At 39.6% G+C, this 27,170-nt stretch overlaps 1 protein-coding gene and 1 long non-coding RNA gene across 3 annotated transcripts in view; one reads left to right on the plus strand and one right to left on the minus strand.

The window, feature by feature from the left end:
* Window positions 1-10,081, minus strand: part of LOC141573462 (uncharacterized) — a 51,730-nt gene extending 41,649 nt beyond the window's left edge. The window contains exon 1 of the long non-coding RNA XR_012499219.1: window positions 9,952-10,081. This is a non-coding gene — a long non-coding RNA (uncharacterized LOC141573462). The remainder of the gene's footprint in view (window positions 1-9,951) is intronic.
* Window positions 9,268-27,170, plus strand: part of PRSS12 (serine protease 12) — a 62,455-nt gene continuing 44,552 nt past the window's right edge. The window contains exons 1-3 of one of the 2 annotated variants that reach the window (XM_074341666.1): window positions 9,268-10,307; window positions 23,652-23,790; window positions 26,758-26,936. In XM_074341666.1, the coding sequence (XP_074197767.1) occupies window positions 9,806-10,307; window positions 23,652-23,790; window positions 26,758-26,936 (820 nt within the window). In that variant the 5' untranslated portion in view covers window positions 9,268-9,805. The remainder of the gene's footprint in view (window positions 10,308-23,651; window positions 23,791-26,757; window positions 26,937-27,170) is intronic. The other variant, XM_074341661.1, reaches the window with a different exon arrangement.

The following is a 27,170-nucleotide window of genomic DNA, read 5'->3' on the forward strand; positions in this document are numbered from 1 at the left end:
GAGGATGCCTGAAAGTCCATAATTCGTTTGTCCACTCCATGCTTTCTTTTGTCCCTGTTAAAATGTTAATAACTCCAGCCCTGTTGACACATTAAGTCTTATTAGGCAACAGGTACACTTGGGAATCTTTTGCTAGGAGTCTGGATACCTAAATTAATTGATTAAAAAAAATTTTTTCTTGCAACCAGACGAAAAACAAGACCGAGTCTGCTAATATTGTAAACAGAGATTCTGGGGAAATTAAGACATCTTTGCTTATAGCTGACCCTGTGTTTCTGGTAAAGTGATTGTTTTATTGACAGTACACTCCCAAGATATTTGGCATTTGGAAAATTCTTACAGTCACACTACAAGTAAGTATCTGTTTAAATTCTCTGTCAATAGAGCAATTTTACAGAACATATCTGTGGTAGCCAGCCTCAAAGATGGCGCCTAGTGATCTCCACCTCCTGGAATTCACACCCCTCCTGCACTGTACCAGGGCTAGGTTACTATGTGAGTAATAGCATATGGCAGAAGTGATGGTATGTCACTTCTGAGATTAGGTTATAAGAGTTTTGGTCATTCTCTTGCTCTCTTGGATCATTGGCAGTGGAGGAAGCCAATGCCATGTTGCGAATGGCCTTATGGAGAATTCTAAATGTTGAGAAACTAAGGCCTCCAGCCAACAGCCTCATCAGTGAGCTTGGAAGAAGAGCCTCCAGCCCAGTCAAGCCCTTAGATAACTGCAGTCCCATCACCACTCATTCATAAGAGACTGAGCCAGAACCACTCAGCTTAGGCACTCCCAGATTCCTGACTCCCAGAAGCTCTGTGAGATAATAAGTGCTTATTGTTTTAAGCCACCAAGTTGTGGGACAAAAGTCTGTTACATTGCTATAGACATTAACACAATTACCCATTCATCATTAGTCTCTAGAATCTATAGACTGAAATACCTGTGAAATATAATTTAGCATGAAATTCCTGCCAGATAAAAGAATACAAACTAGGTGTAGTAAACTCAAATGCTTACAAAGTCCAGGCAGGTAGTGCTGAACTGAGGACTGTTTCTCTAAGTCTAAGGATGGAAACAGCTATAGACATTTATTGCTATGTGGGAATTAAGGTTGCAATGTTGCCAGATCTTCTGATTTTTCAAGATGCGGTAAGGGGTTAGGGAGGGATAAACTGGGAGTCTAGGATTTGCAAATACTGACTACTATATATAAAATAAATAGACAACAAGGTCCTACTGTATAACACAGGGAACTATATACAATATCTTGTGATAGCCTATAATAAAAAAGAATATGAAAAGAATATTTATGTATAACTAAATCACTATGCTGTACACGAGAAATTAACACAATATTGTAAACCAACTATACTTCAATTTAAAAAAAATGTAGTATACATAGGTTGACCTTTTCCCAAGTTCCCAGATAATTAATCCAAGCTAATCATAGCAAGTCTATCCTCCTAGCAGTGAATGTTTCAGGAACAGGCATGTGACCCAATAATGGCCTATAAGGTGTGAGGGGATATCTCCTAGGAAGCTTCTAGGAAAGATTACTTGGCTCCTGAAAAAGAGGCACAGAAAGAACAAGTCTCTTTTCCTCTTCTGAGCAGGGGCTCTATCTACATGTAATGTCTTGTTATTTGCCGGCAGTCTGAAGATGAAGTCAACACTAAGATGATCAAGCAGAGAGATAAAGGGCCTGGCAGCTCAATGGCATGGTTAGGCACTGAAGCAACCAACCTGGAGGACTTGGTGCTTCCTATTGCACCAGATCATATAGTCCTTTAAAATACCTGATTTTAAGCCAATTTGAGTTGAGGTGTCTCTTACTTGTAGCCAAAGCTTTCTAACAGATATACAAGGGAAGCTGGTAATCCATTATTTTGTGGATGAGCTACTGATTTTTAAATAATGCATGAAGTTTAAATATTTTTAATACTTGAATCTCTACCAAATAAAATACATCTGGATGGCATGCCCATCTTGCTGGCTGCTAGTTTGTAATCTCTCTCTCTCTCTTTTTTAAAACTAATTAGTTAATTTTTAACAAAGTTTAGGATTTTGTGGGGGATTAATTTTATTTATTTATTTTTTATTATTATTAAAAAATTTTTTTTTAAATGGAGGTACTGGGGATTGAATCTAAGACTCATGCATACTAAGCATGCACTGTATCACCCGCCCCCTGTGATCTCTCTTCTAGACAATACACTACCATATTATAAAAATTTTAAAAAGCTCATTTGCATTTTTTTAAGATCTCATTTGTTCAATGACTGCCATTAAAAAAATAAGATTTTTTTGGTGGGGAGCAGTTTTAGATTTACAGCAAAATTGAGGGGGAAGGTACATGGACTTCCCATGTATCTTCTGCACCATTCATGCATAGCCTCCTCCATTATCAGCATCCCCACCAGAGTGATATATTTGTTACAGCTGATGAACCTACATCATCACAACATAATCACTGGAAACCCAGAGTTTACAGTACAGTTCAGTCTTGCTGTTATACATTCTGTGTGTTTGGACAAATGTATAATGACATGTATCCACCTTCAGAGTATCACACAAAGTATTTTTACTGCCCTAAAAATTCTCTATGCTTTGTCTGTTCATCCAGCCATCCCCTGGCCCATCTCAACCCTTGGCAACCGTTGATCTTTTTACTGTCTCAATAGTTTTGCTTTTTCCAGAATGTCATATGGTTGAAATCATAGTCTTTTTCAGCTTGGCATAATTCACTGAGTGATAAGCATTTAGGGTCCCCTTCATGTCTTTTCATGCTGAGTAATTCTTTTCAATGCTGAATAATATTCCATTGCTTACTGGCTGCCATTTAAAGGCCAATCACTATGGAATACATAATTCTTTCCATTGCAGAGTTTATAATGAAGAGGAGTCTGAAACAATGTGACTGTGATTGTGAAAATTCTGTGTGTACAGCATGCCAGGCTAACACACATTTCAAGAGCAGAATTTGGTTAGGGAAGATTTCAGTTTGAACAGGGCTTTAAAGGATATGGGAAATTTTGTCAGACTGTCAAGAGTTTTGGTAACTTTGTGTTTATTGCAAAGAGCCAAGTGTCATGTGATTGTAGAAACGTTAATGTAATCATAGTGTGGTATTTGAAGCAAGGGTGACATTGTTTTCCACTGAAATCTGCAATGGGCAAACATCTGAGTTATTGTTTTCAATTCTATGAGCTGCAGTTTACTGCCTTGATAATTGTCTTCACATACTTATATGATAGTCATTTGTTCTTTGTCCAGCACTTAACATACTATTTCTAGTTCTTACAACTTTGTAAACTAGAACTATCTCCACATTATAGACAGGCAAACTATATTTAAGAGAGGCTAGCAGTGATTGATGGATGACTGGGGAGCCAGGATCCCTAAATCCTATCTCCACGTCTGCCCGCAGGCCCCTCCCTCCCTTGCCCCAATCCTCAGGCAATAAGTTTCCCAGAGGGCATTTATGTGAGCAGGACAAGCCCAGGCAAACATAGGCTTTTACAATTAGCTGGGGCTTTTATCCCAAACTCCAAAGTAGTTTCCTAGTAGTATGCCAAAAGCCAAATAGCTGAAAAGCTTCTCTCTCTCCCTTTCAACCTCAACCCATGCCCCAATCTCACCTTTATGGTCCTTAAGATTGCAGTGATGAAGCAGGAAAAACACTAAGCAAAAGGAGGGAAAATAGTGCATTGATCATTTATGCTTATGCAGACTTCTTTATGTCTCATAAAATAATATTAATAAGGGAGTCTAGTAATGTGAATCAATTGCTTTTCTTTGGATTTGTCTGCTCCAAATCAGGGCATCTCTTTCCTGAAGATGGATAGAAGTAGGGGAGAAAGGAGTTGTTAGTGCCCTCTGCAGGCGAAGAAGATAATAAACAATTTAACAGGGATTTGAACTCAGGTCTGCTAGATTCTAGATTGACAACAGAATTTGGGATCAGTAGGAGGGTAGAACCAGAATTACAGCTAGATAAAAGTAGCTTTCCACCTAGAGGCAACTTCTGGCTCAGTAGATGGGAAGATTTTCCCAACAATTTGGATTTTCTAGAGATGGAGTGTGCTGGCTTCCAAGTAGGAATTTCCCCCATCAATAGTTTTCAAGAAATACCTGGAAGTCCGCTTGTCAGGATGCTCTGGGAAGGATTCCTGCAACTAACAGAAAGTCGGAGCTCTAAGTCTTTTTCAACACACAGATTCTGTGCATCCCAGATCCCTGGCAAGCAGTCCTAGCCAGGCTTTTCTTTCGATCTGTTTACACTTTTCTTCTTTGGCCACAGCCGACTTGCAACCGAGGGACTTGAAAACCACTCATGATCCTTAGGTAAACTCCTCAGGAGAAGTGTTCTAACTCAAAATAGTTAGTATTTCACTGGCTTTCAGGGACTAAGCTTGTTGGGAGGAGGAAAGAGAGAACGTATCAGAGAGGACTAGCGCTCAAGTGAGCAGAGCTCAGGCAGCCGCACATTTGTCATCCATCTTCAAGGGGAGCTGAGGTGCAGCAAGAGCAGAAGCATGACCGAAAGGGGAACCTGGACAAATTTCTTACTTTGTTGAGGTAGGTTTTCTTAATCTGAGGGGTTAAGAACTCAAAAGCAGTTACTGAGGCTGCTCTACCATAGTGAGTTGGCACGGACTGAGTACTAGGCTCACCAGTTTACATGCATTATCTTAGTAACCCCTCACAGAGATCCATCCTGCTAGCAGATCACTGTCCGCTTTTCCCCGATGTTGAGCCTCTGGCTTAGAGAAGTAATGGAGCTTGCCTAAGATCCCACAGTGAGTAGGTGTGAGAGCCAGATGAACCAGCGATTTCAAGGCTGAATTCACCTTTTTCTTTTCTTTTTTGGGGAGATATCTATAGTCCTCATATAGAGTATGTATCATTTGGATAAGCCTGGAAATGAATCTCTAGAATTAATTTCTATACAGGGATTATATCAAAGTTAGATGAATTTTTAGAAATAAGTGGAAACTGGGTGAGAGAGGGGGTATAGCTCAGTGGTAGAGTGCATGCTTAGCATGCACAAGGTTTTGGTTCAATCCCCAGTATCTCTATTAAAAATAGACAAATAAATAAATAAATCTAATTACCTCCCTCCCAAAAAAATTAATAAAGGGGAAAAAAGAAAACAAGACCAAGAAAAAAATCATTAAAAAAAAGGAAATCAAAAAAGATTCTGTTTTATAAAATTCAACTTTAAACAATGAGGAAAATAGAGCTCCAATGCCCCCTTATGAACAATACGAATATGATTAGTCAGGCAGAAATTTTATTTTGTCGTTGGACACCATATGTAAGGTCAGCAGCCCTTATACAGGATTCTATATGTAAACATAGAACAGCTCCTGTAGTTAGGGGTCCTCAGACATCTTCTTGGCGGAGGGCTGGCAAAGACGAGTGCGACCAATACAAAGCAGAGGGATAAATTTTACCTCCACTGCCAGAGACCTCCTGCCAACAGAGGCCCTCTGCCCAAATAACTGAACAATTCACCCAGCAGTTCATTACTTATTTTCTGAGTCTTTCTTTCACTGAACTTTTAACTAAATATTATATGTTCTTTTATTGTATTTTCCCCTGCTCAAGGCCTGATTATGTTTTATAATTTCAAATCCTCACAGTTCCTAGACAGGGACTTATATTATTGATATTACTTGATATATTTCTTCTTGTATATGAAAGAGCAATGCTCAGTGTTCTTTTAACTAATTTTTTTCCCTGGGAATTGTACAAGTAAATACTGTTCTTATGCCATATGTTTAAAACCTCTTAGCTTTTCCAAATGCAAGCAGTACCCAAATTGTGAATGGAACTTTTCCAAAAGTTAGTTGGTATACTGGTTTTTGGAACTCTAATATGCATCTTGGTTGCATTTCTGAATCGAACTACACAAGAGCTATACAGCCCATCATGTATGTGAAGTAAAATGATCTCCTAAACCACCATAAAACCAAATGTTCATATATAACAGAGTTGCCACAGGAAAGTACAGATGTGCAGGTGTGTCTGTGTCCCACCTCCATCCCCAAGACTGCACACCTTCCTTGCTGGGACGTGGGCAGGCAGACTCCCCTCATCACTTTCCAAGGTTTTAGGCTGAGAGGCTGGGGAGAGTTGAGCTCTTGGGCCCCGAATCACTGAGGTTGCAGAGGTGACAAGAGGGATTATGGGGGCCTTCTGGGGCTTTCTAAGTGTAGTGGGAAATGCCTGTAAGATGTCATTTGTTTCTTTCTGTTCCCTCTCCTTGCTCATTTGTTGCTGCTGAAGGGGTTGGAGGGCAAAGGAAAATCGAGGGGAGTTCTCACAGTTATAATAAGGTGTTATTGCCTCCCCCTTTCCTTTGGCTTTGATGTTGGTGACAGAGGGTCAGGAGACTCTGAGGAGGGAGCTTTGGCTAGGTAGTGCCTAATCGAGGCAGAAGGAAAGGATCTCTCCCTGCAAACACCCCCCACCTCCACACACACACACACACACACACACACACACACACACACACACACACACACACTGTGATGTGCCTGTAGTGGGAGGGAGAAATACATCTCAGGGATTGGATTGGGAATTGGAAATCTTAAACAGCTGCATCTTGGTAGCAGCAAGGAGGAATGAAAGAAGAGAAGGAAGAAGGAAAAGATTAGCAGAGGAGGGGAGTAGTATGTAAAGAGCAGTTCTGTTTAAGTCATACTCTGCCTGTAAAACAGAGGGCAAAACCCACATTGAGGTCCCTAACTTCACAGTCCAATTACATACCTGCCATTTTATCTTCTAAGAAAGGTACGCTTAAAAACTTGAAGCGATTAAAACCAGATGTGGAATTTTCTGTGGGTAACTCCACTTTGTATGTGTCAGCTTTACAGTATGTTAAATGTAAGCAGACCTTGGAAAATCTCTTAGGTGTCCAGAGAGCTGGAGGAGAGGCCAGGCTGCACCAGGGTCCCTCCTTTCTGGACCTCAGACCTGAATTATACGCTATCTTCTCTTCTACTTACTTCTTTCTCATTATTTCCCCCTCTCTGAGGTACAAAGGTGTGTGGGAATTGGGTCTGCTTACAGACCCCCAGGAAGCCATGGGTACAGGAGCCACGCAGGGAAGGGTTGCAGATGGGTCTAAGCAAGGCAGCCAGAATCCTAAGATGAGCCTTCCCTGGGCCATTAAGTGAACGGCAGAAGGTCTGAAGGAAAAGGGTGACTCCTCTTAGAATTGTCACCTATTATACCAAGAATCTGTGATCGGTGAACTCTATTGACCTACACTAAAATAAGGAAACAACCTCCTCCAGATAATGTATTTTACCTTCACTCTCTTCCCCAAGTAGTTTTTTTGGTGAGGGGTGGTGATAATTAGGTCTCTTCCTTCCTTCCTTCCTTCCTTCCTTCCTTCCTTCCTTCCTTCCTTCCTTCCTTTTCTTCCTTCCTTTCTTTCTTTCTTTCTTTCTTCTTTCTTTCTTTCTTTCTTTTCTTTCTTTCTTTCTTTTCTTTCTTTCTTTTTCTTTTCTTTTCTTTCTTTCTTTCTTTCTTTCTTTCTTTTTCTTTCCTTTCTTTCTTTCCTTTCTTTCTTTTTCTTTCTTTCTTTCTTTCTTTCTTTCTTTCTTTCTTTCTTTTTCTTTCCTTTCTTTCTTTCTTTCTTTTTCTTTCCTTTCTTTCTTTCTTTTTCTTTCCTTTCTTTCTTTCTTTTCTTTCTTTCTTTTTCTTTCTTTCTTTCCTTTCTTTCTTTCTTTTCTTTCTTTCTTTTTCTTTCTTTCTTTCTTTCTTTCTTTTTCTTTCCTTTCTTTCTTTCTTTTCTTTCTTTCTTTTTCCTTCTTTCTTTCTTTCTTTCTTTCTTTCTTTCTTTCTTCCTTCCTTCCTTCCTTCCTTCCTTCCTTCCTTCCTTCCTTTCTTTCTTTCTTTCTTTCTTTCTTTCTTTCTTTCTTTCTTTCTTTCTTTCTTTCTTTCTTTCTTTCTTTTCTTTCTTTCTTCCTTTCTTTCCTTTCTTTCCTTTCTTTCCTTTCTTTCTTTCTTGTTAGGGGAGGTATGGGAATTGAACCCAGGAACTCGTACATGCTTGCTCCACTGAATTATACGCTACCCCCCGCCCCAACCCAGGAGAGTTTTAATTATGCTTTTGGAACCAGAAAAGTATTAGTTAAAAAAAAATTAGTAGGTAAAATCATCTTGAGTAAAAACACCTTGATAAAGATTTGATAAATACACTCCTTGATTCCTAATATTATTCATTTGCCCATTCTCTCTGAAGTAAAATCAAATGTTTCACTAACTGGAGAGAAACATTTTAGAAACAGTAAGATGATTTGAAAACGTTACACGAAGATAGATTATTTGAGATGGGCGTAGGGAATTCACTCCTGTTCTAACTGAAATCCAGGTTTAAACAATAAACATTTAAGTCATGCTGAAGTTTCCTTCAGAGTACAGTATATTATCGTGCAGTAGTCCTTTTCCACACTGCAACATAATTATGCCAGCAAATAAAATATTACCTTCTTTATGGCCTTCCTTTTTCTTGTTTCACTTCAGTGGCATAGTCAGCAACAACTGAAAGGGGAAATCCTAAAATCTAGTTCTGTGATTTTTAAAAATTCTAAGCAACATTTTTTTTTTTTTTTTTTTTTTTTTGCGGGGGGTCACTAGGGAAGCTGTTGAAAGGGTTTTGCTAAGGTCGAGCCAACAGCTACGAAATTGCAGCAGGCAGAGTACAGTTTGGAGTGGCAAATGAATAGGCTTAACTCAAGTCCCTTGCCGGGCAGAAACGAGGCAGGTGTTAGAGGGATGGACTTTTTGGATAGGATGGAGACCCGAACGGATGAAGTCTTCTCTGGTTAGAAAGGAAATTTGGTATTAAGAGGGCCTCACTGAATCCCAATAATAACCAAACAACTGGTGGTGTTTCAGGACACCGGGTGGAAAGTGGGAGGCAGGAAGCAGAAAGGCTCAAGCTACTTTCCCTGGGTGGGTTCAGGAATTTAATTTCAGCAAATGTTTATCGGAGCCTAATAAGTGTTGGCCACGGTGTTAAGCACTGGGATATACAGCGGAACGAAACATGGTCTTGTCCTTGAGGAGCTCACAGCTCAGTAAAATGGCTGCAGCATTCCGCGTGGGCTTTGATAACTTTTACCCCGGGACTTATCAGAGGAGAGTTTCAACTAAATCCACCCCCACTTTTCTTCTAAAGATTTCAGAACAGAGGAAACGAGGGCGGCACGGGGCTGGTGGCAGGCTTGGCAGCCGCCAGACACGGGACTATGGTGATGTTGCCAGCTGGCAAGGGGCAGCCAAGACCGTCCCCCGCGTTGGCACCTTCGGGCTTGGCTCGGGCAGTGAAGCCGCGGCGGTGCCAGCAGCTGGTCTGGCCGGGCCGGACGGGCTGACAGCCCGGAGCCGGGCAGGGACCGAGCTGAGGTCCGGCCCTGGGACGACAATGCGTGCCTCGCGCCCGCAGCCAGGGGGCAGAGTTTCCGGGCTCGTGCCAATGCCGGCTACCTGGGGCTCGGGCCCCGCCACTGCCCGCCGGGTCTCCGCCTTCTCCTTCGCTGGTCCTCTCCACCAGCCCAGTCTCCGCGGAGCCCAAGATTTCCCCGCCCGCGACCACTCCCGAGGCGCAGGAGCAGAGGCGCGGCAGGGGACTCGCGGCGGGAGGCGAGCTGAGTAGAGGGAGGCGGTCCGCGCGCGGGGGACGGGAGGGGGCTCGAGTAGGGGATTCCAGGGACCCGCAGCCCCGCCCCCTCCTCTCCTCTACGCCCGCGGAGCCGGGGAGCATGGACCAAACCCCGCTGCTCTGGCACCATGACGCTCGCCCGCTTTGCGGTGGCTCTGATTTTCTGGGTGCTCCCCGGAGTGGTCAGCTTTGACCCGGTCCTCAGTTATCCCCTCCACCACCACCATCGCCATTCGCCCCCTCCGGGTCCCCAGTACCCCTATTACCTGCCTACCTTGCAGCGGCCACTGAGGACGCCTCCGCCTGCCCCTCTTCCGCGCGTCCTGCGCCCCCAGCCGGCGCTCCATGCCCCGCGCCTGCACGCCCTCCACGCGGGGCGCACGCCCGGGCCACACCCTGGGGGCTGCCCCGCTGGCGAGCCCTGGGTCAATGTGACAGACCTCGGGGCCCCTTGTCTGCACTGGGCAGAGGTGCCACCTTTCCTCGAGCGGTCGCCCCCGGCGGCCTGGGCTCAACTGCGAGGGCAGCACCACAACTTTTGCCGGAGCCCGGACGGCGCGGGCAGACCCTGGTGCTTCTATGGGAACGCCCAAGGCAAGGTGGACTGGGGCTACTGCGACTGCAGACACGGTGAGTGGCCTCGGGGCAGCGGCGGCGACTCGGAACTGGCGGGGAACAAGCTTGGTTAGGAGAGGGCGCTAGGTGTTGAAGAGGGGGAGTGAGAGGGTGTGGGGTTGCGGGTTTGCGTTGCTCAGTGTGGTGTTGGGCTCTGAGTTACCAGCCAAGTACATTCCTACCTTGACTCTAAATTAGCAAAGCCGCTTTGTGTGTGAAAGTTGTCCGGGGTGATAGTTTCTCGGCAAGTTGCTGCGCTCTGGCTTCCTGGATAAGGTCGTGTTTCTGGCCACTGTGTGTATGTGTGTTTGTGTGCGCGCGTGCGTTGCGAGTGTGTTCTCTGGATCAGCTTGCCTTGAGAATTTTACCATATTTATCCATATTTACGGAGAAGAAGTAAAGCAAAGGAGGGGATACTTTCTAATTACTTGTTTTGGAAAGGGAAATATTAAATCCAATATGACAACCAATAACCACCCTCCCCCCACCCCCGACCCCCGTAGACCCGATTTGGGAAAATGTGGTAAAATTTCTGTCTTAACTCCCACCATTGACATGTATTTGAAAAAGTCTGGCAAAATATCCGGGTGAAAATACAGCTGGTCAAAATGCTGTTCACGGTTCTTGGGCACAGTACGGTAAATATCAATAGTGAGTGAAGAAAAAAGAAAGGGAAAGAGATAGGAATAGTAACTATCATAGGGCAGGAGCAACTTGTTATAGTCAAGTGCAGTTCAGGAATGCCCCTATTCAGCTGTATACCTTATTTGTGGACAATCTGGGTTAGTTGGTAAAGAATAAAGTTGGTAAGATATTTTGGTTTTGTGATAATAAAAGTGTCACATTAATATATTTAAATGTAGGTGAATAATTTGCCTTTGAATCATGCTTCGTTTTGAGTTGTTGGGGTTTTGTTTAAAATTCGGGCTTTCTCCCCCTCTCCTTTTATAGCTATGGAAGAAAAACCTTATGACCTTCAAAGTTGGATTTCCCTTAATAAATTTTTTTTTTTGGCAGCTCTCCACCCAAGCTGTGGGGCAGAGGTTTCGTTAATCTTGACTCTGAGATATGTCCTGCTTTGTACCTTTTGGAGGTAATTTGGAGGTTAACTTTCACAGGGCCATTCTTTCCCTTCAGAAATTTTTATTTATCTGTGCCTTCAATTGCATTAGTGCTTTGAGTTAAAGGAAAGTGATGGGAAGGTTAAGATCAATTATCCTTCATCCTAGAGAATGAAGTCATCGCTCTACTTGTGTTTCACAGACAGAATGCCAATGTGGCTATAAAAAATTTGAGATAATAGCAAGCAGAGAGCCCTAGCATTGTTTCACTATTTACTGTAAGAGATAATTTGTAATAGAATCTCATGTTTGGCAAACATTGACAGTTTTTTCATTTTACTATTGTATTTCATATTTCCTATTATAATAGAAGTAAATGGAATTCAAAGTTAAAGCACTAGAGTGATCTATTGTGTTCTTTCTGATATGTAAGTGTTTTAACTTTATATTCCAGAGGAGAGTAGCTTGTCCTTTGATTCTCCCCAGCCTCTTGTATTGAAAAGAAATTTAAACCTAACAACAGCATGGACTGTTTGTGGATGTCTTTATGTTCATAGCTAATTGTCACTAGACAAAACTCCGAACACTGCTTAAGTGTGTGTACTTCCTGGAGTAAAGTGACTGAACACAAAAGAAGCAAAAGAAACCACCCAAGATGGGAGACAAATGCCTCCCCCTGCCAACAAATATAAAAACACAACAGCAACAACAACCAGGAAAGCAATCTGCTGGCTATGTAATAATTTAATTACTTTCATAGACTCAGTCTTGATAACCCATTCTGTCATTTATTCCTCATGTTCTGATTGGGCATAATTCATGCTTTCAAAATGACTGGCTATTCTGAACCATATAGCTTTCTTGGTTGTACATTTCCCTTAGGAGTGTGAACAAAGCTGTCATGGAGTGGTGAGAAGAATATGGAATTGTGCTTTAGAAAACACTGGTATCCGCTTTGGATCTGCCAGTAGCTACTCTGTGTTGAGTAAGACTCTTAACCCCCAGAGCTTTGGTTTCTTTATCTGGAGAAAGGCAGTTTTGGAATAGATTTATTGAAAAAACTTTCCCAGTTACCAAAACAACCTGGCCTGATAATAGCAGGTAGGATTTATTGAGCATTCACTCTGTGTTGGATGCTTAGCTAAACATTTTACATATTAGTCTTCTCATTTAATTCTCATAGCAACATTATAAGATAGTGGATATTTTTACTCCACAGCTTATTTTGTTCTTTAATTATATAAGCATGTAGAAATATCTGTGCTGTCTAATGGTCCTATTTTTGCAGCTTAAGGGCTAGTCTAAAAGGAAGGAGAAAGGAAATTATATTTGGTCCAGTGCACATGATTTCTAGTCTCTTATGATTTGAAATTATCTAGTTTTTTTTCTTTCTTTTCTTTTTCTTTTTTCTTTACGAGAAACAATTAGAACAAAAGGAAAGAAAATTTATTGTAATGAAATCCCTCCTTTAATAAACTGGAGACTAGAGTCATGTATCTGGTTACATTGAGAGAAATGAGGAAGTTGGTGCTCTTGAGGTGGAGAGTTGGTTGAAGGCTAGTGGAAGGGGTGGTAGGGGATCTCAGCTAAGCCAGGTGGGGCGTGGACACTCCAGTGGCTCAAATGTCTGAGAACGAGAAAGAGGATGCCTGGGCTCTGACTGTGTAAAACTTGCAAATTAGTAGTAAAGAATCATTCCAGGGATTGCAACACCCTGAATCAGCCCAGGGAACTAGTTCTCACAGTGAGCATTAGAACCACGTGGGGGCTTATTAAAATGCAGATTCCTGGGCTCCAGCCTCCCGAGACTCTGATTATATAAGCTTAGGAATCTGGCTCAGGAATGTGCATTTCTAATGAGCCGTCAAGATGATTAGTGCTGAAGACCCTTTGTCACAGTCAGGGAAAACCTTGGCATCAGAACCCACCTAAGCTGGGTAGTGGTGGGTGATCCTGTTGGCCGAGTCCACCATTCTGTGATCTAATCCTGCTAGGTTTAGGGTCAAGCATAAGTCAGCTATATGGTCAATTTTGTGTGGTTTTAGAAAATGGCCCCACTGGTTTTTATTTGACCAGTGTGGGATAATAACAACTGAGTTCACCAGGATATGATTATCAACTCAATGTGAGCCAGGTTTTATCACATTTCTACAGGAGGAATTAACAGACAACTGATTCCTCCCAACAATACCTTGTAATAATTTAGAGCTTCCTGACTGGAAAGGGAAATCACTTTTTCAGTCTCTGGTTGGCGTGGCTGGGCAACTTGCTTGACTGTGCTAGGAACTCCTCTTTGTTGCAAGTAGCCAAGTGGAACTCAGCCATAGGGGACTGAGGACTTATAGCTAAAGCAGGTATCTGCACGAGAACGCTTTAATGCTTGAGATTCTACCAGAAAGACTAATTCATAGATCTGATTTTTTGTCGTGTCATGCCTGTCTGTTCTCCTAAATCTCCTGATTCAAATAGAGATAGCGGGTTTGTGGGACGGATGCTACTGTTTACAGGCTATACTCTTTGAAGTCCATCTGGTGTTTGACGTGAATGTTAATTAAAAAGTTGGCTGAAAGCTGTCCCTTTAAAATTTTTTTGAATGCTGCATCTTGATTCGATGTAGCAGGTGTCGAAAAACATTTATTAGTGATAACAGATTTGATAAATTTCCTGGCTGGATTTTAAATATTGAGCTCAATCTGCTTTTCAGGCTAAGGCAATTATAAAATAGCTTTGACTTGGGGCATTTTCTGACTCTTTACTAGTGTGAAGGTTTTTTTAAAGAAGAAAATTAGATATCCAGTTACTATTGCCTTTTACAAGTGATTAACTTGAAATATATATACATACACACACACACACACACAGAGTCCATATATACATATATATATAGTCTTTGAGTGTGTGTGTGTGTGAAAGTAATCTTCGTAAACATAATTTGGTTTATAACTGTGAAGGCAAACCTAAATACCCAGCGATAAGGTACTACTCAGAGGTCCCTTCATTTGATGAATACTATGCAGCTCTTAAAGTGATAATTGCAAAGATTATATATTAAAAAAATGGAAAAATGCCTCTGACAATGTTTTTTGTAAAATTCTTATTTTTTATTGAAGTGTAGTTGGTTGACAACGTTAGTTTCAGGTGTACAGCAAAGTGATTGTTATACATATACGTTTATGTATTTATTTTTCAGATTCTTTTCCGTTACAGCTCATTACAGGACATTGAATATTGTTCCTTGTGCTATACAATAGGTCCTTGTTGTTTATCTGTGTTGTGTATAGTAATGTGTATCTATTAATCCCAAACTCCTAATCTTAGCCCTACCTCCCTTTTCCCCCCTGGTAACCACAGTTTGTTTTCTGTGTCCATGAGAGTCTGTTTCTGGTCTGTAAATAAAATTTATATCTTTTTTTTTTTTAGATTCCACATATAAGTGACATCATATGATATTTGTTTTTCTCTGTCTCATTTGCTTCACTTAATATGATAATCTCTAGGTCCATCCATGTTGCTGCAAATAACATTTCTTTTTTTATGGCTAAGTAATATTCCTTTGTGTATATATGTATACACACCACGTCTTCTTTATTCAGTCATCTGTCTATGACAATATTAAAGGAGAAAAGATGGATGCAAAATTTATATACATTACAACTAACTGTGAAAATAAAGATAGCTGTGAAAAATTTGGAAGAGAAAGCAAATGATAATTATGATTGTGGTATGAGTGCGGCTTGTTTTGTTAGGGTGGTTTTGATGGCAAAGAATAGAAAACTCAATTCAAAATAACTGAAGAAATAAGGTGATTTATTGTTCATATTACAAGAAATCAGTCTTCAGCATGGCACAGCTCTATTTTTCTGCAACTTTCTTGATTCCTTTATTCTCAAAGTGTGGCTTTTATCCTTAGGCTAATGGTTACTCTGGGTTTCATATGGAGCTAGAACAACTTGAAGAAGAGAGATAGGGCTCTCTCTTCATGTATGTCCCATTGAAATAGCAAGGAGACCTTCCCAGAATTCCCCTACAGATGTCCTCTCGCATTTCATCAGCCAAACCTGGATCACATGTTCCTGCTTGGCACTCTCTAGAAGGGAAAATACAATTACTACACTTGCCTAGATTAATGTTGACTTCTGAACACATGGGGATTCTCCTTGCAGGGAGAAGCAGGTGGTTATTGAGGAGAACCAACAGAGTCTGCTAAGAAGTGTGGTTGAGATTTGTCCTTATACAGGTATCCTCCACTTTTTGAAAGTTTGCTTTATGTCACCTCACTTTTACATAAGACCTCATTAGAACCTGTTTTTGTTAACCAAGAGAGATCCAAAGGGAATTTTTGCTTTTACGAAAAAAGGTGAAAACTGAAAAGAGCATTCAGTGTTTGTTTTGCAGTGAGCCATTACAGAAGCAGTGTGTACCCTGAGCAGTGAGAGTAGCACCGCCAAGCTTCTTCTCCAGGAACTACACGCAGCATCTCAGCATCAGTCCCCATAGCTTTGAATTGTGTCTGTGAACATCTGGCTTTATCTTGATTTATTTTGTGCATCTGTTAGCAGATGTGTCCTAAGGTTAATTGCTTCTTTGCTTTATGCCAGTTTGGCTTACAAAAGGTTTCATAGGAACACTCTCTTTCGGATAGCAGGGTAAAACCTATACTGGGGAGATGGCCAACAGGCACATGAAAAGATGCTCAATATTGCTAATTATTAGAGAAATGCAGATCAGAACTACAATGAGGTATCACTTCACACCAGTCAGAATGGCCATCATTAAAAAGTCTACAAATAAATGGTAGAGAGAGTGTGAAGAAGAGGGAAACTTCCTACACTGTTGGTGAGAATGTAAATTGGTGCAGCCACTATAGTGGACAGTATGGAGATTCCTTAAAAAATTAAAAATAAAGTTACCATAGTATCCTGCAATCCCACTCCTGGACATATATCTGGAGAACCTCCAAGTGGAAAAGATAGATGCACCTCAATGTTCATAGCAGCACTATTTGCAATAGCCAAGACATGGAGGCAACCTAAATGTCCATTGATAGATGACTGGATAAAGAAGATGTGGAGTGTGTGTGTGTGTATGTGTGTGTGTGTGTGTGTGTGTGTGTGTGTGTGTGTGTGTGTGTGTGTGATGAAATACTACTCAGCCATAAAAAAGAATGAAATAATGCCATTTGCAGCAACATGGATGGACCTAGAGATTATCATATTAAGTGAAGTAAGTCAGATAGAGAAAGATAAGTATATGCTATCACTTATATGTGGAATCTAAAAAAATGATAAAATGAACTTATTTACAGGACACAAATAGACTCACAGACATAGAAAACAAACTTACGGTTACAAAACAGGAAAGGGGGTAAGTAAGAGAGGTATAAATTAGGAATTTGGGATTAGCAGATACAAACTGCTATATATAAAATAGATAAACAACAAGGACCTACTGTATAGCACCAGGGGCTGTATTCAATACCTTGTAATAACCTAAATGGAAGATAATTTGAAAAAGAATATATATATGTATAACTGAATCACTTTGCTGTTCACCTGAAACTAGCACTATATTGTAAATTAACCATACTTCAATAAAAAAAGAAAAAAAATATGCATTGGGAAAACATAATGCAGTTAAAAATAGCTATAAGTACTTAAAAATTATGCTGTGAAATGCTTCATTCATTGTTTTAGCCATATGTAAATGAGTAACATTTAGACATTGATTTGATCAGTGAAACATATTTACTTGTTTTAAGATGCTATTTGCTGTTCTAGCAATTTATGTCTGAAACGAGTAATTCCATTGTTAAGAATATGAAAGTTAGTTCACTTGTTGGGTAAACATAGTTTAATTCTAATTTTTAACTTTTTACCCCCTGAATTAACCCATAAAGAAAGCAGTTCTCTGAAGCCTCCCCCTTCAGTCTGCATAGTTGACAGGCACTCAGTTGTGCACTATACGAACAATTGTAGGCTGCCTTCTAAATGGTTGACATGCTGTTGTTAAAAAATCAGAAAATGTTGACTTTTGCCTCTTTTGCATCTTATTTTTCCAGAGCAGTCTCCTTCTCTCACTCCTTCTCCTTCTTCCTACAAATCAGCGTAACAGTATTAATAAAAAATTTATTGTTTGCAAAGCACTGAGGTAATGAGGTTTTCCCCCCTACAAGCCACACATGTACATTCAGTCTCATACTTTTTATTAGGATCATCAGAGGGACACAAAGAGAGGGAAATGCTGATTCTTGTAGCAGGGCAAGGGTAGATATCATTAAACATTTACTTAGTTCATACTGGGAGCAGAATTTACAAAAATAAAAAAAGACATCACCTGTGTTGTCATCTGATTGAGGACACCCACTCTCTAGCTGAGATATCAGAAGAATATTAAGCATTTTTATTACCTTTCCTGTGATATGTACTCTGGGAGACAGAGAAGGAGGTTATCATTAAGTACAGTTTAATTTTGTCATTCAGTGCTGTACAATGAAATTACAATGTAATATCCATGCCATTTGTTTATGTGTGAATAGTTCAGAGACAAACAGTTTGTGAAATTTTCTGCTAGAGTTATTTATATGCAAGTATTGTTAGTATACCATAACTTAACTATGCATAGAGCCTTCTTCTTTTGCATAATATTGTATAATGTTCTAATCCCAGGATAATCGATGAGATTTATAAATTTCTAATAAGCCCAATGTAAATGTGTAGAATCACTTATTCAGAGGATACTTTCTCATTTTGAGCTAGACCAATTCATAATTTTTTTCTCAGTACTAAAGGTATCTACATGAATAATAAATGAACAGTTATATGAATTATAGATGTGAACTAATGGGGGCAAATATAGTTCAGTTGGATATCAGTTCAGGAGAAAGCTCCATATGTTAAAAGATGCTTTGATTTCATTTTGACATGGGATGGTTTGAATAAAATCTATAATTTCACAATGTTAAACTGGTTTCAGTTATGGGTAAATATAATCATAGACAAAAATAGAATACCTTAGTACTGTCACATACGGTATAGGAAAAAAATAACATCAAAATGAACATAGCCTCCCCTACTGTACTTGAAAAATTCAACTAACAGCTTCCCAATTCAGTTGTTTTTAGGAATTGCGAATTTTTTTTGCCATATTTTGTAATTAAAATAGGAAATGATCATTTATTTTCCCAGTGTTGCCTTTGGTATAAGATATAAGATTACATTTAAGTCCTTTGTCAAATATGTGTACTAAATTGTCCAACATGTAATGGCCTCTTTCTATTCTTCTAAATAGCTCATAAACTGAAATTTCTGCATCACTTTCAGCTTTAAGCATACTTTTTGTCAAGGATCGGAACAATAGCTTACTATCACCAGCACAGGCATTTCTGACTCCACCAGCATGATAGAAATGACTAAAATTAATTATTTTGTGCCTTTGTGAAGTTCCATAATCGATGAGAAAAGGTTTGTGTGATAACATCAATTTTCTTTTGCTCATTTATCAAATTGCAATTTTAAAAGATTTTAAAAATATTTATTATTAATTCTATTCAGAAAACACTGCTAGTATGGGCCTTTGTTTTTGCTGTTTTTCTTTCCTCTTCAAATGAGAGAATGCTATTCTGTAAGTGTATTTTAAGAAGTTAACTACATAGGCGTATCTTTTCATTTGGCTTATTTTGGAATGAGCTGTATTTAGAGAACAAAGATAGCTGACCTATGTTTCCTTTCCTAATACTTCTTTTAGGCCTCCTTGAAGTACGCTGTATAAAAAGGGAGGTTTTGCCAGCTGTCCAAGGAGGGGTAATACCATAATATCTCTATTAGTTTACTAGGTAAACTGTAATGAGTACCACAAACTGATGGCTTAAGCAACAGAAACTTACTATTTCACAGTTCTGGAGACTAGAAGTCCAAGATTAAAATGTCAGCAGAGCCATGCATACTCTGCAGGCACTCGGGAAGCGTCTGCTCCAGGGCCCTCTTCTAGCTTCTGATAGTTCCTTGGCTTGTGGGAGTGTAACTGCAGTCTTCAGATGGTGTTCTTCATATGTGTGTCTCTGTCCAAATCTGTCCTTTTTATAAGAACATAGTCATATTGGATTACAGCCTGCCCTAATGACCTCATCTTGACTTGATCATCTGCAAAGACCCTGTTTTGAAATAAAGTCAGATGTGTTCTTAGGCACTGGAAGTCAGTACCTCCACATCCTTCGGGGGAGTAGTATTTAACACGTCCCAACAGCCTTAAAAACCTAAACACCAAGGAGACTTGTGAAGAGAATTTTAATCTAGTCAGCTGTCCTCTAGACTACTTTGGATTGATTGAGACTGACAACGTGGTTAAAGAGTAGCCCTCTGGAATGTCTCTTTGTTTTGGGAATTCCTCTTTTTTAGCAGAGTTGTCCATAAAGTGAATTTCTGTAACAAAAATCTTTTGTTTCTTTTCCTTTATAAAACTGGAGGTATGTTTACATAGAAGAGAAATAATAGTAAACTAAAACGAGAGTAAGTTCAATGTTTTCGGCAGGGAATTAAGGTTGTAGAATTCTGAGTGTTGTGCATCGGCACACTTTGCCTTTAGGTAGTTGTAATACCAGCAGACTAGTACAGCTGACTGTTTTAAAAAAAATTTTTTTTGCAACAATTTGTTCCATGAACTCTAGGGGCTTCTCTCCATGACATGCCACCATGCATAGCTTTATCATTCCAGACTTTCTTCTATTACTGGGTTAGTCTGTAAATTTGTAATGCCTATTGTAGTTGACCTAAAACCTCTGTTTGAGACTTCAAATTTTAAATTATTGTTATTAGTACATTTCAAATATAGGAATCTGTAGAATAGAATATTTTCCATCAAATTGGCACATGAGAGGCTTGAAGACAGTGCAGCCTGGATTTACTGGGGTGTAGCTGGCAGATGTTAGCTGAGACTGTGAAGAACATTGCAAAGTGCTGGGCTGGAGCAGGAATGCGTGAGCGAAGGAGGATGGATCAGTTTTTCACAATAAGAGATTGTGACAATGGAACAATATTTGCCAAAGAATTTGGTGTAGAATGTATCTGAAGAACTTTATTGTTAGTGAGATAGCAGTAGAAATGAGTTTACCAGGCTATGACCTTATGACCTTTGTGGATTGCTTTATTGTTTCATCCCCCCTCCCCCCACATTGAGCTAAGGGTATTGCCTCTTGTAATTATACACCTACAAATTTGTGCAAATGTATAGTCTTCCTACAAATTTGTACAGCCCATGGGCCAAATACCCTGGAGGGTCAGCCTCAAATGTAGACCACCAGAAAGCCACTTCTCTCCTGCTGTGCAGTGTAGAGAAACTCTTCAAGTTTCTTAGCTTCAGCCTGGCTAGTTTGTCATCATGTAGTGTTTGGTAGATTAGCTGCAATATTTCAAGAAGAAAGGTTAAAACCAACATGGCAGAATGCATAAAGTGGTATCTGAAGTAGTAAAAGATGCTTATTACATCACAGGGTCTTTGCTAGGTTTAGAGACAAGAGGACAGTGGCAAGGGTGGCAGATGAGGAGATAGTTGGTCATGGCTCTGCAGCTGCTCAGTTGATTGGGTGCCTAGCTTCCTCATCCATGAATTGAAGGAAATGAATTACAGTTTTTAAGATTGCAACCATCGCAACCATTCTATGAGAATCAATGAAGCAAGAGCAAAGTAAAACCAAAACCAAACAAAAACTACTGCCTATCTTAAATATATGTAGTATGAATTGTGTGTTCATGTTTTATTGTTTTGGGCATATTATCAGGCTGATAATTTTTAAAAAGCTCTTTCAAAAATCACTAGAAGAATTGTGAACTTTGTGGAATTATGTACCAATAAGAAATACTCTGAGTTCAAGGTAGATGATTACTCAGAATATTTTAGAGATGTTTATGGCCTTAAGGAAAGGATAAACTATGTGGAGGAGCACTACTAGGGTGGGTGTGCTTTGGGGAGGCTGGGGTTGGGAATGGATTCTGACAGAGAATTCATTAGTCATTGACATGCAAATTGCTCTTCCCGAATTGCAAATATTTGTATTCATTTGTTAAAGGAAAATTGGATGAGCATTCTACATTTCTTGCCACATAGCAGATACAGCTAAATGAAGCCAGGCTTTCACAGCATGTTTGGAGCATCTGAGAAATGATGGTGGAACTGATAGCTGACCTGGAAACTATTTCTAGCGCTATCATTTTCACTATAATGATGTTATGGTAACAATTATACCTTATGCAGAGTTTTCTCCATCTCATTTGGAGATGCCTTATTCATTTCAATAATACACATGCATCATTTCTTCTTGACCAGTTCTTAGTGAGTTAGGCGTATTTTACATTTTATTATGATTATTTAACATGCATAAGTAGAGTTCCAGTTTGTTTTCTAGAACTTTCTTCCAGCCTTTTGACATGAATAATTTGGTGGTGGAGAGAGGATTAATAAACAGATAATAGATTAAATCTTATTTCAAATAACGTTTTTTTGAACTGACCAAATGAAATCCTTGAATTGAAATAGACTGCTGGCACTTGTAATGTGCATAATATTATGTGGGTCTCTATAGAAGACATTTGTGATTAAAAAATCCTTAAAGTTCAGGTAAACTCTTTAGACATATATTCTACAGTTAACACTTTTCACTGAGCTAAACAGGGCTTTCTCTTGCTTGGTCTGAATTAAAGAAGTTTAAAGGAGGAGGGACAGCTAAGTGGTTATAGCACATGCTTAGCATGAACAAGGTCCTAGGTTCAATCCCTGGTTCCTCCACCAAAAGAAATAACTAGATAAACCTAATTACCTTCCCCTTAAAAAATATAAAAAAAAGAAGTTTAGAATATATGAATGACATTTAGGTTGTCTGCCATATGAATGACCCAAGCCCATGTGCTCTCTAGAAAAATTAGGATTTGGCAGTGCAATGTTTGCCTTCATTTATTATTGCTTTTTGTTTGAATTAAATGACACTTTGTATTTTCATAAGAAATAGGATATGTTTTTCTTAAGTACTTACATTTTTTAAGGATGATGATGTGGAATATAATAGTGGTAGATGACTAGGCTAGTGCAAATGAAATTTGTGATGAATTGTGAATCTAATATTTTTTGAAAGTTATTGTAAAGCCATACATAATGAGTTTGAAATATGCTAAACATGCCAGAAATTTCTGGTAGAATTTAATTTCTCAATTTCTTTACATATGAAATAAAGGCCATTCTAAGTGACTTTTCACAAAATTTTGTGAAATTCTTAAGTAGTCCGAGTTTGACTCTATCTCTGCTGGTGTCCCACTTGCTGCCCCTCTGGACCCGCCCTGCAAACCAGTGCCAATGAGAAGAGACAGTAAGCCTTTGATCCACATTTTTAAAAAATGGAAATATATTTCACGGACAACATTATGTTAGTTTCAGATATACTGCATAGTGATTTGACATCTGCATGCATTATGAAATGATCACCACGATAAGCCTAAGTAACCACTTCGATCCACACTTAAGGGATAAGACTTAAAATATTATTTTTCCTAGGGGTGCTTGAATTTTAATTTTGACTCTTTTAAGACTGAAAAGAATGACTCAAATAGTGGACTGTGGAGCAGCTAAGTGGTGATGATATGTAAAGAGAAGTAAAGGTTCTTTCAGGGGCATTCGATTACACCAAAGCACTCTACTGAGTGGCGGTTTCCCTGAGACTAATATCAGGCAGTGTCTTTAAACACTTAACCCCTCTCTGAAATGATAGGTATAATCTTTAGAATTGTCATGACTATTGCTTGAGGCTAAAAGGGGGAAAGCATTTTATTCTTCATTAGTTGAAGAACCAGTCAGTTAGAAGGAAGGTATAATAACCAGTAACAGCTAATTTATAAGCAGAGCATTGAATTGTGTTTGTGTTTTTTATCTATGACCTCATGTGAAGATGGAGAGTGATGCATAAATGATAAGAACTTCCTTTGTGATGTGATCTTGTATTTGGGATGCAACATTAGACGTTAGTCATACTCTTACACTTTTCCCCTTTGAAAATTATAATTGGACTTTTTATTTGCCTAGATAAAACAAAGTATCATTAGCACTGATATCAGAATGTTAATTACCAAATAAAAAAAAAAGAGCCTGCTAAATCCTCATTGAAAGAAAGACACACTTTCTGTGATCGGTGGAGGCCAAATCTGGATCTGACTGGACCTCTCGCCACTTCAGTGGAAAAATCATGTTACCCAAGGACTGGTTCAGTGTATTCAAAGGATTATTTCCTATTAAAGGATTTTGGGATTCTTTTCCACTTCAGGGTCAGTACGACTTCGCGGTGGCAAAAACGAGTTTGAAGGCACAGTGGAAGTCTATGCAAATGGAGTTTGGGGCTTAGTCTGCAGCAGCCACTGGGATGATTCTGATGCATCGGTCATTTGTCACCAGCTGCAGCTGGGGTGAGTTCCCCCAACCTTGACCAAATCAGTCTGCTAATATCAGAGAGCAATGCTGTTTCCATCATTAAGGTGGAGAGGTTACATCTTCCTTCCTCATTCTCACTTCCCTCACTCTCTGCTCTGCAGAGTTGTAAAGGAAGAGCCCCTAATGGAAGGAGTGAGTTCTTTTACATATACGTGCACTTTACTACCCTTGCTGACTAAGAAATGGGCAGATGCTAAGTGGTCAAAAGTTAAAAGCATCTTTTGGTCTTTGACTTTAACAAAATAATTGTTTAGTGCTAGGAAGCAAGAATTGTAATTTCTCAGTAGCCCTTGCAGCCTGAGGTTGCTTGGAATTTTTCTACCTGTTGACTGAAAAAATAGTGCACAGTGTGAGATCTGGGAGTTAAGTAAGGTTTTGTTTAGGGCCAGATGAGAACCATGGTCTGGGAGACAGCCTCTCAGATAGCTCTGAGAAACTGCTCTGAGCAGGTGGTGGGGGGAGGTCGGTGTGCATATGATTTTAGTGAAGGGGGTACATGCAGTCAAGCACACATTCTGGCAGAAGGTTGCTGCTAGTCACGAGGAGCAGATGTCACCACTAATGATTTTAGTGCTTTTCTAGATATGAGAAGTTAGGAAAAATTAGGCTCATAAAATATCCTGAAAATACCTAACGATCTGAAGGCCTGTTCTTCCAGTTTTCCCAGAGCACCAGATGCCTCATTCCTGATCTCTGCCCTGACTCCTTTCGGGGTGTGTTGGAGGTCTGCGGCTGCGGTGGCTCATGACTTCATTCTTGTAGAACCAGATGACGAGTGACAATTTTCAGTTGGCAACCTTGAGCCACGCACACATTCCGTTTCTGTGTGTGTGCAGGAAGCGATGTTCACCTGTGCTCTTGTCCTGTGCCGGGTGAGGGGTGGTGCAGGTTTCTGCGCTGAGGAGATCCTGTGAGAGATGGCAGCTCCCCTCAGCTCCAGCAGCGTCCCCCATCCTGAGACGCCGCAGGCTTTTCCAAGACCCTAGACACTCTCCTTAAAACAGATCCATGTACGCTGACTTCCACTAGGCCCTACACCTTTGTGCCTCGTGCCAAGGGGCTTCACCACGAGCGGAAGTTTCCATTTTGGAACAAAAGGGCTTATTTTTGTTGTTATTCTTACTGTTCTGTTTTCGTGTCTCATTGATTTTTTTCTAAGTAGACATGCCATCTGTTTTTCCTGGCCTTTTATCACCAGAGATCTTTAGAAAGCATGGAAAATTCTTGTTATGAAAAATGCGGGTCAAAAATACTGAAAGAAAGATTTGCAATTTATAAATATTTTGGATTAATAATCAGTATCTAAAGTGATGACACAAATGAAAAGGTTAGTCAACTCCAGTCAAATCAGTAAGGATTTTAATTTGCCAGCTTCCTGTCTTCCCACTGGGAAAGTGGGAAATGAGTATTTAGAAAAGATAAACCTTGAGGGCATTAGTTTTGTTCAGACTTTTGATGCTATTAGAGCAGCAAATAGGGATAATGTACTTAATTAACTAATTTTTAAGAATGAGGTTTGGAATAAATCAGATAAAAGAAGGAGTAAGGCATATATAAAATAGACAAACAACAAGGACCTACTATAACAGGGGACTATATTCAATTTCCTTTAATAACTGATAGTGGAAAAGAATCTGAAAAAGAATATGTATGTATATCTGAATCACTTTGCTGTACACCTGAAACTAACACATCATTATAAATCAACTATACTTCAATAGAAAAAGGAGTAAGGCGGGAGCCTATAAAGTGTTGTGGTATTTAGGTTGTTAATTACTGATTTTTATCAATGAGTGTTTTGTCTGGCAAGCAGTCATTAGCAGGTGGGCAGGTCATGAGGTATGCTGGCTTGATGCCTTTTCTTTTGAGGGCCTGAAGACGGAACACATTTGTAGGCTGTACATATCTACTCGTGCTTGTATTACCTCTGAAAACCAGGGAAGAAAAAAGTTTCCTGTGAGAGTCTGACATAAGAAAACAAGAACACAGTGATGGAGATGTGAACCACAGCAGTAGGTTACTACTCTCTTGATTGATGGAAGAACCTAAACTATCTTTCTGCAAATATACACTTTAGATATAAGCCACTCTGATTGCTTCATTGCTTCTGTCATCTCTTAGTAACCCATTTAAAAAAAAAAAAAGAATTACACAATAAGAGCAAAATAACCCAGTTTTATTGCTGTTAAGACATATTCATATTTTAGATATTTCCCAAATAGTTACTGTTTGGTTAGTGGAAGCTGTTGCATGGAGATAATTCTAGAGATTACCATGTTATTCAGATAAACATTGAATCTTTTAACATTTAGTGCCAATTTGTGCATATCAGAGGTTAAAATACGTAGATTAGATGAGTTATTATTTTATTAATTGGTTTCAAAGTCTTTCTAGCAAATACTATATGGCAGGTTTTAAAAATGTGAATGGGTTGCCTCCATTGCTATTATCCTGATTAGATGTAGTAATAATAATCATTGTGAAAATGCTAGCCTAAAATATTGGAGAAGGAAAGAATCTTCAAGCCTCTAGACTTCTCTTTTTAAATATTAGGAGACAGTGCTTAGAGAGACTTTAGAGTGATCTGCAGCTGAGTTTAGACTGGAATTCAAGTCCCACTGGGCCACAGGACATGCTTCTTCCACAGAGCCACTCATGCTCCCTCTTTCTATCTGCAGTATTTGCCCATTTCTTCTAAAATCAGCCATAGATAGTAAAGGAACATGTCTACCATTAGTTATTCAAGATTAATTAAAAAGATTGCCATAGGTAATCAACCCAAGTTCTGATCTGATGTTTCGATATCCTTGGAACTTACATAGTCCATTATGTTTTTCTTTTTCTTCCATGTCCATCTTTATTTCTTCCATTTAAAAATCCTTGTGCTTTGATAACAATTCACCTACCTTTGATAAACCTAACCTCAGTCACTGTTCTTCCAGAGGAAGAGGAGTAGCAAAACAAATCCCGTTTTCTGGACTGGGCCTTATTCCCATTTATTGGAGCAATGTCCGTTGCCGAGGAGATGAAGAAAATATACTGCTTTGTGAAAAAGACATCTGGCAGGGTGGGGTGTGCCCTCAGAAGATGGCAGCTGCTGTCACGTGCAGCTTTTCCCAGGGTAAAAAGAAATATTTATTCTCTTGTTTTACTTTTGTTGTGTTTTCAGCATGATTCAGTTAAACCATTTCCTAAAAGAGTTTAAATATGGACATCAGTCTGAATCATCATAGTCTATCTGCAGTCTAATGAAATAGTCTTCAGTAGGAGTGCATCTAACAATTGGATTTCCATTTGACTTCACTTTTAACATATTTTCTGTTTTATCTAATTTGCTGACAGGAATAGTATATAT

This window comes from Camelus bactrianus, chromosome 2 (genome assembly GCF_048773025.1).
Source record: "Camelus bactrianus isolate YW-2024 breed Bactrian camel chromosome 2, ASM4877302v1, whole genome shotgun sequence".
Classification (NCBI taxonomy): Eukaryota; Metazoa; Chordata; class Mammalia; order Artiodactyla; family Camelidae; genus Camelus; species Camelus bactrianus.